At 35.6% G+C, this 19,817-nt stretch overlaps 1 protein-coding gene and 1 pseudogene across 1 annotated transcript; both read right to left on the reverse strand.

The window, feature by feature from the left end:
* Positions 1–3,514: 3,514 nt before the first annotated feature.
* Positions 3,515–4,573, reverse strand: LOC133881197 (uncharacterized mitochondrial protein AtMg00810-like). Its single transcript, XM_062320141.1, has one exon. It carries the CDS (start codon positions 4,571–4,573, stop codon positions 3,515–3,517), a length of 1,059 nt encoding a protein of 352 aa, XP_062176125.1.
* Positions 4,574–14,201: 9,628 nt separating this feature from the next.
* LOC133881198 (L-type lectin-domain containing receptor kinase IX.1-like) lies at positions 14,202–16,087 on the reverse strand (annotated as a pseudogene).
* Positions 16,088–19,817: the final 3,730 nt, after the last annotated feature.

The raw sequence follows: 19,817 nt of genomic DNA on the forward strand, positions 1-19,817 counted from the left end.
GATCATACATTAAGGGAAGAATCTCAATTTTTCTTAAAATGTTCAATTCTAGGGCATCTGATTAGAATTGAATCTGCGGTTCGAACGAGTCAAGAGTTCTTCATAACTCTGTTTTATTTTTTTATTTTTATTTTTTGAAAATAAATCTCCATTAATATTTCTTAATTGCGGGCCTTATTAAATTGGGGGCTTTAGATGGTCACCTAATCCGCCTAAGGCTCCAGCCGACCCTGACTTGAACTATAGTTTCTGGAACATATGAATTTTATTTTTTTTTATTTTTTTTCTGTATTAAGAATAATTTTAATAATTTAGTGGCGTGTTTTAAAACAAACGCCGCTAAATTTCTCAGTGTTTGAATTTTAAGCATTTTTTCTATTTTCTCAACGTTTCCATTAAATCTCATAAAATTTGTCAGCATTTCCAGAAAGGTTGGGAAATTTTTAATTTTTCTTGGCGTTTATTTTATGCCATCAAAAACCAATTCCAGACACACAATATATAACTTGGTGCGCCCTTCTAATACTACACCAAGAAATTTGGCATTTATAAACTGATTCCAAGCGTTTAAAAAACGCCATAAACATCTGTATTTTTTGTAGTGAGCCTACCTCATCCAACATTGGGAATCTTGTGCTTAATTACTTGCAATCGAGTTTTCATGTGGGAATGATTTTAGGAGCGATTGATTTTGGAAGGAAAAATTCAATCCCTGTCAACCGCGCCGGTGCTCGATTGACTGAGCCTACACAGCGCTATTAAGTCAGACCAACTCTGACTCAGTTTTTGACGTATTTGACTCGTTAAGGCAGTCTTAAACAATGGCTTGAGAAACTCACAAAGAGATACATAGCCAATAGGAATTGTTTGCGCTATTGAAAGCGTAAGGTTGAGACCAGGGTGAGCTCGCCAAAGTCCAACAATCATCGAGCGCTCCATTTGCCAAATTGAATTCGGACCAGAGAAAACTTAAGCCTTTAATTATTAAACTTAGAAATCCGGATCTTATTTGTCACAAATACGAATCTCATACCGTTTTGAAACAATTTCAAAAGCCAGTCGAGTAGCAATCAAATATTCCATCCATTGCACATATTTCCTTTCAAATATTGCTACAAAACCCAATCGCCAACCTTATTCTGAACCTCTTTTTGTTCTCTATTACATCCTTAATGGTCCGCTCTCCCTAGGCTATTTCTAATGCTACAATACCAAAACCTATAGAACGAAATTCTTTATTGGACTTGCTGTTTTCAAAGCACTCAAGAGCCATATTATCTGCTCATTTGCTTGCTAAACAGGGGATTTTTCTTGCTTCGGATAGGATGTGGTTTGATTGTTTGCCAGATTGTATTAGGGAAATTGTTGCATCAGAGAGTTCGTCTCTGGTTATGTAGAGCTTTATGCTCTTGTTTGTTTTCATGATATTTATGGAATCAGTATTTTTCTTCAAAAAAAAAAGAGCCATATATGTAGCCTTCTATAGCAAGTAAGACCATATATATATATATATAATGTTATCTTTTCTCTGGGTTGCCCAGCCTATTCCGACCAAAGTTTACCCAGCTAGGAATTGAAATTAAAATTCAATGAAAGATTGCTCGATTTGATAACTTGATGTCTTCTTGTAGGTAGAGGAATGCTGAAACCAATCTCCAGGCTTATTCATGGTACTTTAGATTCAAATTTTAATTGTAACTTTCTATTAAATATAATATAGTACTGTAATGATTTTCAATCCATTATATATGGTTGGCCAATTTGGGAATATTAGATTGTTTATACACATGAATAGTTTGTACAAAAGTCATATTTCAGGAAGAAAGCAAAAAACATGTATATCATGTACACTCAACCAAGAAAAAAACAAAAAAAACTACAGTACTCTTAACCACTTTGAGCACAGGGTAACGAAAAATGTAAAATGAAACACTGATAATGTAGGAGAAAAATTGAACATCCAACCAATCAATAAGAACTCAAAATTAAGTGCAACTCTCACCAATTTAGCACGTGTAAAAGCGATGCGGATTGAGAAGCTACAAAGGATGAGGTAGACAATGAGGAACTGGTGTGACTATTCCTAGAATATTGATTCTGTCCTCCCTCATAATCAGTAGCAACAATGGACATAGAATGTGACATTGCACGTCTATTCACCGTAGGGACAAGAAGTGGTGGCCCTGGCATATTTGACCGGAGAATAGGAAATATAGCCTCAAAATTGAGCACATGAATTATTTGCCTTACTGAAGGCCTAAGGTTTCGATCATGGTAAGCGCACTAAATCTCAACAATCGTCAAGCACTCCATTTGCTGCTCATCAAAATCTCCACCCAACCTTAAGTCAGCTGCTTCAAGTACCTTTTTCTATTCCATAGAGCTTCCAAGCCCACTTCACCATGACTACTTAATCTTCAAGGACGTTGGGTTTGATTGGTTTTCTTCTACAAGCAATCTCCAAAGCAACAATTTCGAAATTATATACATCGGACTCCTTGTTACCCTTACCGGTTGTGACACATTCAGGAGCCATGTAGCCCATGGTGCATGCCAAAACAGTGGTTTGTGACCTTTCACATGGTCCACAAGCCTCGCTAGCTAAAAATCCTCAAATTTAGCATTAAAGTTTGAATCAAGCATAATGTAAAATTATCAAGGGCAAGTTCCTCTTCTGTATGACTCCTATGCCTCTTCCAGAAGCAAAATAGAATTAAAGCCAACCTACCAAACAGAAAAGATCCACTAGCACCCAACCCAAAGGCTAATCCTAACCTGTTGCTTTTCCTTTGATTGGTTACATGTTCCACACTTCAGGATGCCATGTCACAGAGGTGCATAGTACTGGAATACGTGGCTCAACCTACAAACTTTGATATGTCCTTGTTGCTGTTGAGTTGGATGCCTTAATCTGCTGGAAAAGCTCTCTCATATGTTATACGAGAGTCACCAAAAGTGAAACCGGTCAAGTTGAAGGATATAGCACTGGTAACTGGGCTTGGTACTGACAAGAAATTGGTGATCATTAGAAAATGAAAGAGGCTAGCTTTGGGACTTTGGAAAAAGGAAATTTTTGATTTTGAAGATGTAAAATGCCATGATTGGTGAAGAAAGAGAGAACATAAAATAATTGTGAAAGAAACTTGTCTTTCTTATCTTTTTTTTTTTTTTTTTTTTTTTGTACAATGAAGTGACCTATTTATAGTTGAATGAGGCCAAAGAATAAGAAAAATACCGTAATTATAGAATTATACAATAATCATATTTACAATAATATCAAATAGTACCATAATTGGTGGGAGAATATTTTCGTAATATGCTGAGAATATTATGAAAATATGCTACCACAAATATGGCAGGTAACGTATTCTAACATCCCCCCTCAAACTCCAGGGGGTGTAGCCAATTGGAGTTTGGAGATAAGATCACGTAGTCGTCCTAGTAGATGAGATTTTGTAAAGATATCAACAAGTTGATCTGCAGAGAAGGCCGAGTGGAGATGTAAAGTGTCATCCTAAAGATGATGTCTAATGAAGTAACAGTCAATCTCGATATGTTTAGTGCGCTCGTGAACAACATCATTGTGAGCAATCTGAATGGCACTCTGATTGTCACAATGGATGGGAGAACAGCCAAACAGAGAGACACTCATATCAGACAAAAGCCAGTGCAACCAAAGAAGTTCAAAACTAGTGTCAGTAAGTGCACGATATTCAACTTCAGTACTGGATCGAGCAACAGATTTTTTCTTACTCCGCCATGAAATTAAAGAAGTCCCAAGTAAGAAACAATAAACAGTGGTTGAGGGGCGATCTGTAGGATCACAAGCCCGATTAGCATCAAAGTAGGCCCGGAGCTCAAGAGATGAATGAGAGGAGAAGTGAAGTCCCTGAAATAAAGTGCCCTTGTCATAATGCAGAATGTGAAGAACAACAGCATAATGAGTGAGGCGAGGGAAACTCATAAATTGACTCATCAAATGGACAGCATAGGAAATATCGAGCTGTGTTACTGTGAGATAAATAAGACTACCCACTAACTGCCTGTAGAGAGTAGCATCTGATAAGTGCTCATCATCCATAGCAAGAAGCTTAATATTGGTCTCAAGAGGACTGCTAGCTATTTTATTGTCTGTCAAACTAGATCGAGATAGTAGGCCAGACACATATTTGGCTTGAGATAGAAAATACCCATCGGCACTCGAAGTAACCTCTAGTCCAAGAAAATAGCTGAGTGTTCCCAAATCCTTCATCTCAAAATTTCGACTAAGGAAAGATTGTAGACCATGTATGCCTAAAATGTCATCACCAGTAATAATCATATCATCTACATAAAGAAGGATAAGAATAATATGAGCATTAGTAGTCCGAAGAAAAAGAGCTGAGTCATATGCACTAGGGACAAAGCCTTGTTGAGTAACCACATATTTGAACTTGGCGAACCAAGCATGAGGAGTCTGCTTGAGACCATAAAGTGCTCGACGAAGTTCGCAAACTTCATGTGGTGAACAATGAAAGGCAGGTGGAGGATGCATATTAGACTTCTTCTGCAAGATCACCGTTGAGGAATGCATTTTTAACATCCATATGAAAATAACTACCAATGACGAATAGTAGCAACTACAAGCAATGAGCTAACAAAGGTCAATATAGTGACAAGGGCAAAAGTCTCCTCGTAGTCAATACCATACTCCTGAGCAAAATCTTTCGCAAACAAGGCGAGCCTTATAGCGTTCCACTTACACAAGTGTTGATTTTATAAACCCACTTACATCCCAACATAGACTTTCCAATAGGCCAATCCACAAGGTGCTATGTATGGGTTTGGGAAAAGGTATCTAGTTTATCAAACATAGCTTTTTGCCAAAAAGGGTCAGCATAGCCTCACAATAAGAGTGAGGTTTGTGAAGAGTAGCAAGAGCAAAAAAATAATGATAATCATTGAGATGAGCAGAAGGTGTTCTTGCTCTACTGAAGCGACGGGGTTCTTATGAAGACTCTGGGATGTGTGATGTAGCAAGATGATCATAATTTGAATCAGACAAATTGGAAGCAATCGGAGAAGTTTTGTCCAATTTAGCTTTATGTGTTTGCAGAAGATTCAGGGAACACGGTAATGGAAGGGTCAATGAAAATAAGTGCATGAGTAGAGGAGGAAGGCGAAAACTGCATTTGGCTGGTAAACATTTTATGTTGCCAGAACTCCACATGACGAGAGATCCAAAGTTGTGAGTGACAAGGTCATAGCAACGATAACCAAGAAAGCAACACAAGTGGGAGCGCAATTCAAGTTTGGTACGTTCATGGGCAGGAACAGTGACAAACAAATACAATCAAAGATTTTAAGCAAAGATTAGTTAAGTGTGCTCCCATATAAGCGCTCATAAAAAGTTTGGTTGTGGATAGTGGGTGAAAGAACACAATTAGTCGTGTAAACAGCAGTAAGAGTAGCTTCACCCCAAAAACGTTCAAGGAGTGAGGCAAAGATGAGTAGAGCTCTTGCGGTGTCTAAAATGTGACGATGTTTACATTCTGCAGTGTAAGGGTAAGAACGATGAGAAATGGTACCATGTAGTTTTAAAAAATTCAGAAATGATTTCTTGTTATATTTCATAGCATTATCAAAACGAAAAATTTTGATGGTACGAGAAAATTGGGTTTGTACCATTTTATGAAAATTTTGATAAACTTGAGTGAGGTCAGAACGATGTTGTAATAAGTATATCCAAGTATAACGAGAATAATCATCAATAAAACCAACAAAATAACAAGATCCCCCCTCAGTGGGAATAGGGGCAGGACCCCAAATATCATAATGAACCAAATCAAAAGGTGTAGAAGACAAAGACACAATTTTAGTAAAAGATAAATGTATTTGTTTTCCAAGTTGACAAGAAACACAATAAAAATATTTTGAATCAACTAATCCTAGATGATCACCTTGAGATGCTAAACGTTGGACTCGTGATAAAGAAGCATGACCTGAAGGATAATGCCATAAGCTGGAAGAGGCAGTGACAGTAGCAGACAAGTGAGTAGGAGTCCACAGAAACAAAAGCTCAAAATGACGTCCAATCTTACGGCCAATCCCAATTAATTGACCCGTCTGTGGATCTTGTACATCAACACCTTTGTTAGAAAATTTCAACTCCAGACCTAGTTCACAAAGTTGGCCAACTGAAAGAAGATTTAATGACAACTTGGGAACTAGATATGTGTTATTAACAGTTAAATGAGGTGAAGAGATGGAACCGGTGTGACTGACAGGTAACTGAGAAACCTCAGTAGTATAAATGACAGGATTGGGAGAACTGGAAGTCTTTTGAAAAAAGAAAGTTGGATCAGGAGTCATATGATTACAACAAGCAGAGTCTATAAACCATGAATGTTTACCTGAGGTGACAGATAAAGCTTTAGAGAAGCGAGACAGAACCTGGTTAATTAATGCCTCAACATTAGCTACAGTAAGAGCAGAGAACTGAGATGGATTCTCAGTAAAAGACTCAAGTGCAGAAGAACCAGATGAAGCAATTGCGATTGCCTTTTGGAAAGGAGCTCGTGATTGATTTCTGTTTTGGACCTTGTAGCAATTAGAAGCAGAGTGGCCAGGCTTTTTGCAATAGTTGCAAATTATCTTCTTGAAAGACGATTGAGATGTGAATCAGAAGGAATTTTGGGGCACTATATATGAGGGGCAGCAGCTATGACCAGATCGGGAGATTGCATTTGCATAGTAGAATGTCGAGTCTCTTCATAAATAAGTTCTGCTATAGCAGCATTCAGTTTGGGAAGGGGAGTGCAGTGTTGGAGAGAAGCCCAAGTAAGTTCAAAATCCGCACAAAGAGCCATCATGAAATGCATAAACTTCATATGATCCCGATAGCTCTTGTATAATTCCACATCTTCATAACACTTCAATTGAGGGTCTGCAATGGATAATTGTTCCCAAAGATTATTAACATGAGAATAAAAATCAGTAATAGACTAACCTGGCTCCTGACGCATCTGATACGGTTTAATTTCAAGTTGAAATTGTAGTGAGGTATCGTGAGTATAATTGTATCACTTTGCCAAAAAAATCCCAAGAAATTTTTGCATTCCCAAGCTTGGGAAGCAGAGAGTGAATGAAAGGAACTGAGGTGTTGATGAACTAAGAAATAATCTTATAATTTGTACTCTCCCAATCTTCAAGACGATTGCCAAATTTGTCATCCTTCTCACCTTCTAGTTTCGTGGGTGTAGTAACATCTCCAGAAATATAATCACATAATTAGAACCATCTAAGATATTGTCAATGGGACATTTTCTTTTCCTTTGGACTGGTTGTCTGTGTCGGAGTCTTGTCAAAAATACAACCAAGTAATTTCGGATGATTTAAGGGGGGCATTAACATATATGGACGTCGTCCAGGCACTGTGTAAATGTGTATGAGAGCCCACATGATAGTGAGATGGTGACGAGGCAATGCGTAGTCCGCTATGTCCGCACCACATGCCATAGATCACACATGGGAGCATGGGAGCATCATGGATTTGAATTTACGGTGGTTATGGAGACAGGTGTACGTAGTGATGCCACCACTTGCATGCCATGCGTTGGATGTCTTTTGGACCCTACTTGCTTTTTGGCTCTTTTCCTTTGATTAGTGATTGACTCTCTCTCATGATTAAATACGTTTTGGTTAGAAAGCAAAAATACCCTAGTTACTTTTGAAGAGAATGGTTTTTAATTATTGAGTAGTGTTATTTAGTAAATTTTTATAGGATTCTCATATAATTAAGCTGGCATTTCTTTTTATTATTATTAGTATTTATCATAAGTACTAATTCAATGATTAACAGCCTACTACGTTATTTTAATTGTATAAAAGTTATATAACAGTCTACTAAATAGTATTACTCTTTCTAATTAATAAAATTTTGTAAGGCAACTGCACGAGTTTCAGTAGAAAACACCTTCAAATTAACATCCATAATCAAGGAATGAGTAGTAAAAGTAAAACCTTTACTTTAGCCATATTATTATTTCCCCATAATTCAATTCGCACAAAAGACATTTTTGTTGAAGTGTTTAATCGACAACTAGAGGCATAAGACATAAACCTTTATTTGTCTCAAGACGGGTTGCGGTTTTCGAATCACTAGACCCTAACTCTCAAATTTGATGTATCTATCATAAACAAAGTTCATACAATGAAATCACAAATTATGTCTACTATGTTACCTCCGTGGACTTAAGTTGAGAATTTGTGTGACTACTGCATGTCTATTCACTATTGGAGCAAGATATGTAGTACCGATATATTTGATTAAGGGAATAGGCAATGGAGCTTTAAAATTGGGACATTAATATTTTGCCTAACAATCATCAAGCCATTTATTTGCTGCTCATCAAATGGAATTTGGACTAGAGAAAACTTAAGGGCTCGTTTGAGTGTGCTATTTTCTTGAAAAATTGCGAATATTGAGACAAAATTAGAAAAAGTTAAATAAAATCTTAGTAGAATTTAAATTCTAAAAAACAGTATTTGATAGATACTTTTTACCCAAACATGCCCTAAGTCTTTAATTATCAAACTTACAGATTTGGACCTTATATACCATAATTTTATTCCATAACTGTAATGCCTTGCCTTTTAAAAAAATATGTAAGTGAAAATTTTTCAATTTTCACGTGACATTACGACATCATCAGAGATAAGATCTGATAACAGAATATGTATATATATAACTTAGGAACCAATAGCACATCAGAGCTGACTGAAATGTCTCTAGACATTTATTAAAAATCATCTAATTACTCTACGCTAATTACATCAAGACGTGTCACATATGACACCAAAAGAATATAGGGAAAATTCATTGAATGCAAACCTTTCTCTAAACATGTTACATACAAAAACACGTGAACACCAATAATTAAAACTCAATATACAAATATTGACTTCAAATCCTTAAAGCTAGTATAATCCATTTCTTCATCTTCTGAACCTGCACCAATAAATATGTGATTGCGGATACTTCCACAATCTCATACTATAATAAAGTGAGTCAACTGTTTTCAATATTATGATGCTTACTGATTTATTTAAAAGAACATAATGATATGATATGATGATAGTTTTATATGCAAATCTTATTTATTTTCTACTTTCACTCCTCTTGTTACAGTTTTATATGCAACATAATCTCATAAGGTGAGGAAGCCTTGGCTTCGCCTATAAGTCTAGACTCGTCCGGTTTGAATTTATTATATTTTTTATGGGACCTTCTTCATTCACTGCGAACCTTGGAAAGCCAGTGAAGCCTTGTGCACCCACTACAAAAAAAATTACAAATTGCCACGTGCATTTTGACACGTGTACAGTGTTGTACACGTGTCAAACAGTTTGACACGTGCAGTTTGACACGCGTGAGACACGTGTCAGATGTGCAAGTCACTAACTGCACAGTTTGACACGTGTATTAAAATACATGTGTCAAACGGTTTGACACGTATTAAAATACGCGTGTCAAACGGTTTGACACGTGTATTTTCATACACGTGTCAAACGGTTTGACATGCGTATTTTAATACACGTGTCAAACCGTTTGACACGTGTATTAAAATATACGTGCCAAACCGATTTTTTTAAAAAAAAAAATTTCAAATTGAAATTTTCATTTAAATAAATTTTTTATTTAATTATTTAATTGTATTTTTAAATTAATTTAAAAATACAATTAAATAATTAAATAAAAAATTTAATTAAATAAAAACTTCAATTTAGAATTTTTTTTCCAATTTAATTCTGTTATTGTTTATTTAAATTTATTGTTTATTTAAATTTATTGTTATTGTTTATTTCGAGTCTTAGCTAAGACTCGAAAATGAGCAAGGAGGACCTTGCCAGACGGAGATACAGAGAGCGGCAGAGAGAGATAGGGAGAGAGCGAGAGAGAGAGAGAGAGAGAGAGAGAGAGAGAGAGACATAGAGATACAGAGAGGGATACACAGAGAGGGAAAGAGAGAGAGAGAGAGAGAGAAAAAAAAAGATAGAGAGGAAGAGAGAGAAAGGTAGAGAGAGAGAGAGACCGAGAATCGAGCAGAGAGAGGTGGAGAGAGGGCGTCTCACCGTCGGGAAGGGCGGATGCGCGGTGGCCGGAAGCTGTCCGGTGTGGCTGTGACGGAGAGCGAGAGAGAGAGAGAGGGAGAGAGAGAGACCGAGAACCGAGCAGAGAGAGGTGGAGAGAGGGCGTCTCACCGGCGGGAAGGGCTGATGTGCGGTGGCCGGAAGCTAGCCGGTGCGGCTGTGACGGAGAGAGAGAGAGAGAGAGAGAGAGAGAGAGAGAGAGGGGGGGAGAGAGAGAGAATCCAGATCGGAAATGGGTAGCTTCCTGCTACCCATTTCCGATATATATATATATATAATCTATTATTATATTATTTGAATTTTAAAAATTATATATATATATACACACATACATAAGCCAGCATTTCTCCCGCCCAACTGTCCCAATTCGGGACGTGTATTTAAATACACGTCCCCAATTGTTAAAATTCTATTTAATAAAAAAATTATATTTGAAAAAAAATAATAGTTTAACACGCGTATTTAATACGTGTGTCTAATTGTTGAAATTCTATTTAATAATAAAAAAATTACATTTGGAAAAAAATAACAGTTTGACACGTGTATTGAATACACGTGTCCAATTGAACACGTGTATTAAATACACGTGTCAAATTGGACGCGTGTATTTAATACGCGTGTCTAATTGTTGAAATTCTATTTAATTAAAAAAAAATTATATTTGAAAAAAAATAACAGTTTGACACGTGTATTTAATACGCGTGTCCAATTGTTGAAATTCTATTTAATTAAAAAAAATTATATTTGGAAAAAAATAACAGTTTGACACGTGTATTAAATACACGTGTCCAATTAATACACGTGTCCAATTGGACACGCGTATTAAATACGCGTGTCCAATTGGACACGTGTATTTAATACACGTGTCAATTTGTGACGGCTGTACAATTAGACACGTGTCTCCAAAGACACGTGTCAAATTGGACGCGTGTCTACAGTAACGGGTACTGTAGACACGCGTCAAAATGCTTGTATTTTTGTAGTGACCCGTTGTGATTCTAGACTTGCCAACTTTATTAATAATCAATTTAATCACGATAATAACATATGCAATTCCATTCACACGCAAACAATTAAATAAATATGAAACCACAATATTATGGAAATCAGCATCATTTTCACTAAGTAATAAATACTTACAGTCCTTTGGTGCAATTCTCAGCTTATCCTTTGTAATAAATACATATACAGACATATGATATCATCATTATGATCTTAATTTTAACACGCTTTTAATCAAAGTAAGTTCCATACAATTAATCATGATTTTAATTGAAAGAATTCAACATATTAATTTCCAACATTAACACCCAAACTCCTTTTTTCATACAAGTACCAAAACTCATTCGACAACACTCAATATAGAAAATCACTTCAAAAATGCGAACCTGCCATTAAACTTTTCATCCTAAGCCAACTTCATCATAATTAATATTTAACTAATTTAAAACCCAACCCAAACAGTATAAACCATTAATTAAAACCTTTTAATTCATTATTAAAAATTACCTCCATAGAATATTAAAATCTCCCCCCAAGCTTTTGACCATAATATTATACACCATTTATGAACCCAATTAGTCAATAGGATCAGGACATCAAAACAGGGAAGATAATTAGGACAAGGAAATTGGTCCAAGTTCCCAGGACTAATTCAAACAGAACGTAGCTAGGAGGTCACAATACACAATATTGAGTTAAAATCAGCAAATCCCAAGACATAGCTCGACCGAAACAGAGATACACCAGCCTCAAAACTACGCGTACAGCCAACGCTACTCACACAATCGGGTAAACCACCAACAAACCAACAAGAAATTAAACTTCAAAACCAGGGAATCGAGCTTTACAACTACACGGGTCAGCCAAGAATCATTAATAAACCAAAATCAATACACAGCCAAACATACGCACAACCGGATCAACGACAACCCAAATTCGGCCATAAATCATTCAACAATATTATTAGAGACTCATAATAATCTTCTAGCTGTTAGGCATGAATATTATTTCCTACAGTATTTAGCTGCTTGAGCGTTGAATCTTGTAAATCAAGCGCCATTACTATCGAGCGCCAGAATTGGTGAATAGATCACCATTATGATCGATCGCCAGAAACTGAGGATCGAGTGCCAACTCTAAATTAATTATTTTATTCAGTTTTAAATTATAATTTAAAACGCTCTATTTTAGAGTTTAAAAATCTGGGTGCTATAACAACTATGTATCTTACAATTAATGCTAACGTGACTGTTCCAACCAATTCTTGATATATATATATATATATATATATATATATAAGGACTAATCTAATGATTGGTTGAAATTGTCATATCAAAATTATGGAATAATTGTTGGATAAAAATGTGATTTCTTGCATTACTCATGTCACAAATTACTATAGGTAGCAAGTCCCCCTTGCTAAGAGTATTAGCAACAGCTTCACTTAGATTTTCTTTAAATTTAGAGAACCAAAGTATATTTTGCTTTCCTATTCAAATAAACTGTATAATAGCTTCTTTTATCATTTTCCTATATCATCTAAATGTTCTTTAAATTAAATGCTACGAGAAAGTGAGAAAAAAGAGAAAGACTTCTATATTAAAATTATGTGAAGGGAAGCAAAAGTTACCCTAGATTTAGGGTATCACATTCGGTTCCCTTTTTTTAGGAAACACCAAGAGAGTCTGTTGCATGTAATTTTTTAAGAGTTTTTCTACATTTAAAGAAGCTGCTACTAATGCTCTAAGCCACTTCAAATTAGAATGAGATTCCTCTTCATTTCATGGTCAGAATTTGTTATTACATTTAACGGTATACATGATGCCACGTTATTTTTATTTAATACATGTCAATATTAATTTTGTGTACACAGTAATCCTAATTACTAATAAAAAAAAATATTGCTACTATCTTTGTCCCCTTCAAATTGAAGCTCCAAACTAATTTAACACTGTTGCAAAAAGTATATTTATTGACATGAGTAAGCAAGCTGGTCAAGGCCGGCCAGTAAATTAAACTAATTATGATTAATGTAGAAATAAAGATAAAAGAAAGAAAGAAAAATAATTGAGGGTCCGTACTTCATAGTCTACACGGGACAATTGTGAGACCCCATGTGCTATAGACTTTGGTCTTTCTCGTCTCATGGCAAACATACTTTAGACTCTAGGATTAGGATGAGGATCCCTCAAATTTCTGTTGACATTTGAAAGTCTAGGATTAGACACTAGGATTAGCCAGGACGGACGAGTGGGTCTGTACGGATGGCGACATCGACGGTGGTCGAGGTTGGAGTCAGCGGCGTGGTGGGGCGGCTTCCACCTGGGCTGCGTCAGTATGCGTGGATTTCCAGCATGATTTTCGATTCGGGTTCGGTTGGTGTTCAACCGGAGATGGTGAAGGGCATTTTCGTCTCTATTTTTGTAAATTTGTTTTGGATTATTTTAGTATTTATTTCATGTGGACAACTGACACGTTATGAAATGTTAAATGTAAAGGATAGCTAGGATTTAAGAATTTGAAAAATCTCAAATGTCAACCAAATTTGAGGGGATCTTGATCCCTACGATTACTTTATAGATGACTACATTTAAGAAGATTAAAAAGTCTTCAGGGTTGTTTAACATTAAATACGTACCATTAATTTATAAAAAAACAAAACAAAAAAAATCATATTTAGTATATAATTTTTTATCTTATTTCAATTTAATCCTTAGGTTTCTAATTTCAAGAAGATAGTCCTTAAATTTTGCCCAAATTTTAAATAGGTCCTTTTATCATTTTTCTGTCAAAATGAATGGTTTGTCATATGTCACATGTATCTTAATTGACATACTAGTGTTCATATCAATACCTAATATTAATATTATATCATTGAGCGCCAAATAATAATTTTCAATCCTTCACAAAGTTCACGAGACTGTTATGTTGTCTACATATATATACACACGAAATTTATATTTAAGGTAGAAAACACATTAACATGAATATCATTTACGCTCTAAAATATTTTGGGCATTGCTTAAACAAAAATGTAAAATGAAAAACAAAAAAGTGATAAAGTAGGAGAAAAATTGAACACCTAATCAAACAATAAGAATCTCAAGTTAAGTGTACCTTTTACCAATTTAGCACGTATGCAAAAGGGATGTGGATGGAGGAGCTACATCGTATGAGGCAGACAATGAAGAATTGGCGTGACTATTGCTTGAATATGGATTCCGTCCTCCCTCATAGTTACTAGAAACACTGGAAATAGAAAATGACATTGCTTGTCTATTCACTGCTGGAGCAAGATGTGTTGGCCCCGAAATATTTGATGGGAGAATAGGCAATGGAGTCTCAAAATTGAGAACATGAATTGTTTCCCTTATTGAAGGCCGAAGGTTTCGATCAGGGTGAGCACACCAAAGCCCAACAATCATCAAGCGCTCCATTTCATGCTCATCAAAATCTCCATCCAGCCTTGGGTCAGTTGCTTCAAGTACCTTTCCTATTCCATAGAGCTCCCAAACCCACTCCACCAAGACTACTTGATCTTGAGGGGCATTGATCTTGATTGGTTTTCTTCCGTAAGCAATCTCCAAAGCGACAATTCCAAAACTATAGACATCTGACTCTTTGCTAGCATTACCGGTTGTGACACATTCAGGAGCCATGTAACCCATGGTGCCTGCCAAAACAGTGGTTTGTGACCCTTTCACATGGTCTACAAGCCTAGCTAGCCCAAAATCTCCAAGCTTAGCATTAAAGTTTGAATCAAGCATAATGTTGCTCGATTTTATATCCCTATGCACCACACATTGTTCCCACTCCTCGTGCAAGTAAAGCAACGATGACGCCAATCCTTGAGCAACTTTGTACCTCGTTGCCCATATCAATAAGGCTTCTTCTGTAAAAAGATGTGAATCTAAGCTTCTATTGGGCATGAATTCATAAATGAGTAAGAGTTCTCCTCTTTCATGGCACCAGCCAATGAGTTGCACCAAATTCCTGTGTCCCAATCGACTAATGATTTTAACTTCTGATGCATACTCTTTTACCCCCTGATTAGACCCTTTTGACACCCTCTTAACTGCAACGAAGGAGTTTGAGTCCCTTAAAAATCCTCTATAAACCCCACCAAATCCTCCTTGGCCTAGCTTCTCTTCATCATTGAAATTATTGGTGGCATGAGCCAATTCTTTAAATGAGAACCTCTTTGGTCCCGTTTCTCTTTGAAATTCGTCATCCATGCACCTGTCAAAGGCAAGATCCTCTTCTGTATAACTTTTATTCCTCTTCCACAAGCCAAATAGAATTAAAGCAAACCCAACAAACAAAAAACATCCACCAACACCCAAACCCACCTCTAATCTTAACCTGTTGTTTTTCCTTTGGTTGGGGGCCGGATTCGGGCTTGGACTATCTCCAAAGTTGAACTAAAATCCCATGTGCGAATGGTATGCATTGCAATAGCAGCTCTTGTTGCGGCTGAGAATCCAAAAGTTACCCATTCAGGTAGGTGTTCTCTCAAATCAATATTACAAGAAAGGGTCCGCCATACAGTAGCATCGTTTACGAAATCAATGAAGAGAACATTCAAATTATGAGAACTACAATTATAATTGATCTTCACTTCATTAATTCTCCCTTCCTTAATTGAAATACTACCTGCGAACCATGGGACATTAACAACCGATAGCATAGAGTTTATATCAACACCTACATGTACGCCAAGCGGATCCCATATGTTTGAAAAGATGTCAAACTCCACTGCTACAAAAGCGTTGCTCGTCGAGTTGAATGTCTCGTTATTTCTGGTGAGACCCATACTGCCACCTAGTGAGACATCAGGAATTGTTGAACCATTAGGTACTAGGAAGAACACAAGCTCATCTCCATAACGAGGGGTCTGTCTCTCATTTCTCATCTTGTATGCCTTCGAGCTTTTTAGTATTAATGGGTAGCACATGTTATTCCGTTAAAAAAAAAAACAAAAAAAATCCTACATAAAAAATATTCTAAAGATTTAAATGTCTTGCCTTTTGTCTTATCCATTGAAACAATTAATAACTAATCAAGTTTAAAGTCCCCAACGCACGAACTCCAAGTAGTTTGTAATTGAGTGAACCATTTATTTTAGGTGCTAATCAGAAAGCCACCATGTTAGTTTATGTAAATGATTTGACAAATGTAGTGTTCTAGAGATAGTCTCAAGAAATCAACGGCTAGCTTTGCCTAGGAACTAGGAAGTAGAAATTTGTGAAATTTGTGGGTTAGCATCTTATAATTCTAAATTGAACCTTCCAACAAACAAGCGGATGTTTACGATGGGCGTACAAAAAAAAATTTCATTAATGGCATTTTAAATGCTGGTGTTTATAAAAAACGCCAGCTTTGCAAAAGGTTGCTGGCATATTTAAAATATGCCAGTAAATTTTATTAAAAATCCTGGCATAAATTCTTATGCCATTAATGAAATAAGAATCGCCAGAATATAGTGGTAGTCTCTTTCCTGGCATATGAGTATGTGCCAGGAAATCATTTTTCCCCAAGGAGGGAAAATCGCGCGGGACGCTGAAAGACAATTGCTTCCTTATCAAGTTTGGGTTTTTTTTGTTTTTTGGGGATAAACACGCGCGAACGTGCAAGACCTCGATCTCTCTCTCTCTCTCTCTCTCTCTTTCGATCAAGTATATATCAGTTTTCTTCTATAAATGTATATATCTGTCTCTCACAAAAAAATTTCTCTACTGCTCTCTCACAAATCTCCTCCTGAAATCGGCTCCACCATCGTTGATCGACGCCGCCAGCCCACCAGCTCGCCTCCCTCTAATCATTAGGTGTGTTTCTTTAGCTTCAATTTTCTGTGCATGGATTCTTGTTTTTTTCTTTTAGTGAATACGATAGATTTCAACTTATGAAAACCCCTATATTTTCGTTTAGTGAATACGGTTGAATTTGTTTAGTGAATGTAGTGGATTTTAGTTCAATTAGGTGTAATAATTGTTGGAGGCTAGCTCATTTGTGAAAACCCCTATATTTTCGTTTGGCTTGGGTTCGTTTGTTTTGGTTAATTTTTTGTTATACATAGAAGATGCACATGTTTTATAAACATTAGAACAAAAGGGGTTATAGTCCCTGTTGCTTGGCATTTGGACATGATTTCGTTTTATAGTTTGTTTTGGGTTTACATAGATTGGGTGTTTGCTCTGTATATATACGGGTGTTTGCTTTGATTTTCGTTTTTTTTTTTTTTTTTTTCTGTTAGTTTCAGCTTTTAGGTTAGATGAAGGTAGAAGAAGATGATACAGTGTCTCCTATTGTTCTCCAAAACGAGTCGTTTAAATAAATAAACAAAAGTCCAAAAGCTGCCTTTGAAGCCTGCTCAGTACGTTGCTCCCTTTTTCTTTTTTTCTTTTTTTTTTTGCTTTAACGCATCACTATTTGTTACCAACTTCAGATATTTATCTTCATCTATTATAATCTGCCGACAAAGTCAAAAAGGCAAAAGGCACTCAATGTTTCATTTTTTTTTTTTTTGAAATCAACTCAATGTTTTAGTTGCAATTGATTTATTGAACAAAGCTCAAAGTCTGAAGCAAGTTCAAGCCATCAAATTGTCATTCTTCTTACACTAGTTATTTTAGTCTGTCAATTTTTTTTCTTCAAGCCGTTCAGAATTCAGATCAATTTTTAGCTTCTTTTTTTTTTTTTGAAAGTCCCATTGGTGCACAGTAAAAAAAGTATCAGAACAGAGCAAAAAAACAAAAACTTTAGTGATGGACAAGAGTTGAAAATTCATACTTGGTGGATTTTCAGCAAGAGTTGAAGTAAAATTATAAATCACATACTGTTTGGACAGCCCATTTATTAGATCACCTAAAAAATCGTCATTTTCAACTGCCCTTTTCATGTCATCAAATTATTGAATCCGTGCTTTATTTGGCTTATTCTTAGATGTTAAGTTTATTTCTTGTCATCTTTTTGTATTATTATTTTTTTTTTTTTTAAATTTATGCAATGCACTTTTTACAAAAACAAACAAACAAAAACTAATACAGCAAGAGTTCAAGCAAAATTCGGGGTTCTTTCAGGATGAGAAAGTGGACACAAATGGATATGAGACACTGTAATAGGTGCTAGAACAAATTAGCCAGTATAAAAACACATAATGGAACAAATATTGGACAAAGTAATCTTTTCTAGTTATGGGTTGTACTTGGTGGGTCCATTTGGTTATTCCATTATGTTCTTTTATGGTTTTATTAGGCTCCTATTTTTATTTGTGTGTTTTTAGCAGATATTTAGTTTGGTTTAATAGTATAAAAACACATAAATGAACAAATATTCAACAGAGTAATCTTTTATAGTTATGGGATGTACTTGGGTCCATTTGGTGCTATTGTGATATATAATATAATATGTATCTAAAACTCAGTAAATCTACAATATTGGTTTAGTTATTCAGCTTAGTCAAATACTAGGCCTCTCATCTCTTAGGAAATATGCAATGTTAGATCAAACTAACACAAAAAGTGGGTGCAGCATGCTTTTAAGGAAATCTGTACATTAATTTCACTAAATCTGCAATATTAGATTAGTTAATCAGCTTAGTCAAATATTAGTCCTCTCATCTCTTAGAAAATCTGCAATGTTAGATCAAACTAACACAAAAACTGGGTGCAGCATGCTTCTAAGGAAATCTATGAATTAATTTCAGTAATTACTCAGCTTAGTTTATGAACATGCACTTTCAGTGTATATATAAGTTAATTAACCTGCATTTTTTAAGAGAATTTTGGTTTTTTATTTTTATTTTTTCCAGTGAATAACTTATCTATTAGTTTCCATATAACGAGATGCCACTAGTTTCATAGACATTGTAGCTATCATTTCATTTAATTTCTACTTTCTCTTTTTATATTGTCTGGCCTTAAAATTATATGGCTTTTGTTAATCACCTTGAAGATTATGGCTTCTCTTTTTTCCTTAGGCATTAATATTGTTCTTATGTGTTTCTTAAAAGTCATAATATATAGTTAAGAGAAATATCTCTAGTCATAATATTAGACATCCATTTGTTCTAATTACACATCTTTGTTCTAATAATGATTGAAAATTCATAGTTATTTTAATTTATAGTGCAGTTTAGTGATGGACAAGAGTTGGATCACAATGCCTAGGTTTGATCCCAAGTATAGGAATGGTGTGTTACACTTTATTGAGTTTGCACTAGAAAAACATTCTGCACACATCTGGGTCAAAGAGCTTAGCTAAGCTATATTTTGAACAGGTACGCATTGAAAGAGATATTGTGTGGGTGCTTGCATTAGATGGCCTTTAACAAAATTTATTTTGAATGTATGTTTTTAAATTCGTAATATGTAAGAGTCAGGATCAGGGAAAGGCCCTAACAGAAGCTCGTTATTTATTGAAACTCACACACACAAGGATGGCACTCCTGTGACAGCAGAGGCGGGGGATAAAATTGTATGTGTTTGATTTATTTTGTTGGTATAATTGCTCTTTTTCCAATTTTTTGGTTTTTTAATGGTTGTTTGAGTTTTTTTAAATTGGTGTCATAGAAGGAGGTGACAAGACAAACCAGGGATTTGCTAATCCGTTTATCTTTTTATAGGCACTAATGAAGGAGATTATGTCAAAATCGCCTCCATCGACACGAATGCCCACACATGGTT

Source organism: Alnus glutinosa, chromosome 11, assembly GCF_958979055.1.
Source record: "Alnus glutinosa chromosome 11, dhAlnGlut1.1, whole genome shotgun sequence".
Classification (NCBI taxonomy): Eukaryota; Viridiplantae; Streptophyta; class Magnoliopsida; order Fagales; family Betulaceae; genus Alnus; species Alnus glutinosa.

Excerpts from the sequence above, each read along its gene's own strand:
- LOC133881197 (XM_062320141.1), bottom strand. The coding sequence starts at position 4,573 with ATGCATTCCTCAACGGTGATCTTGCAGAAGAAGTCTAATATGCATCCT.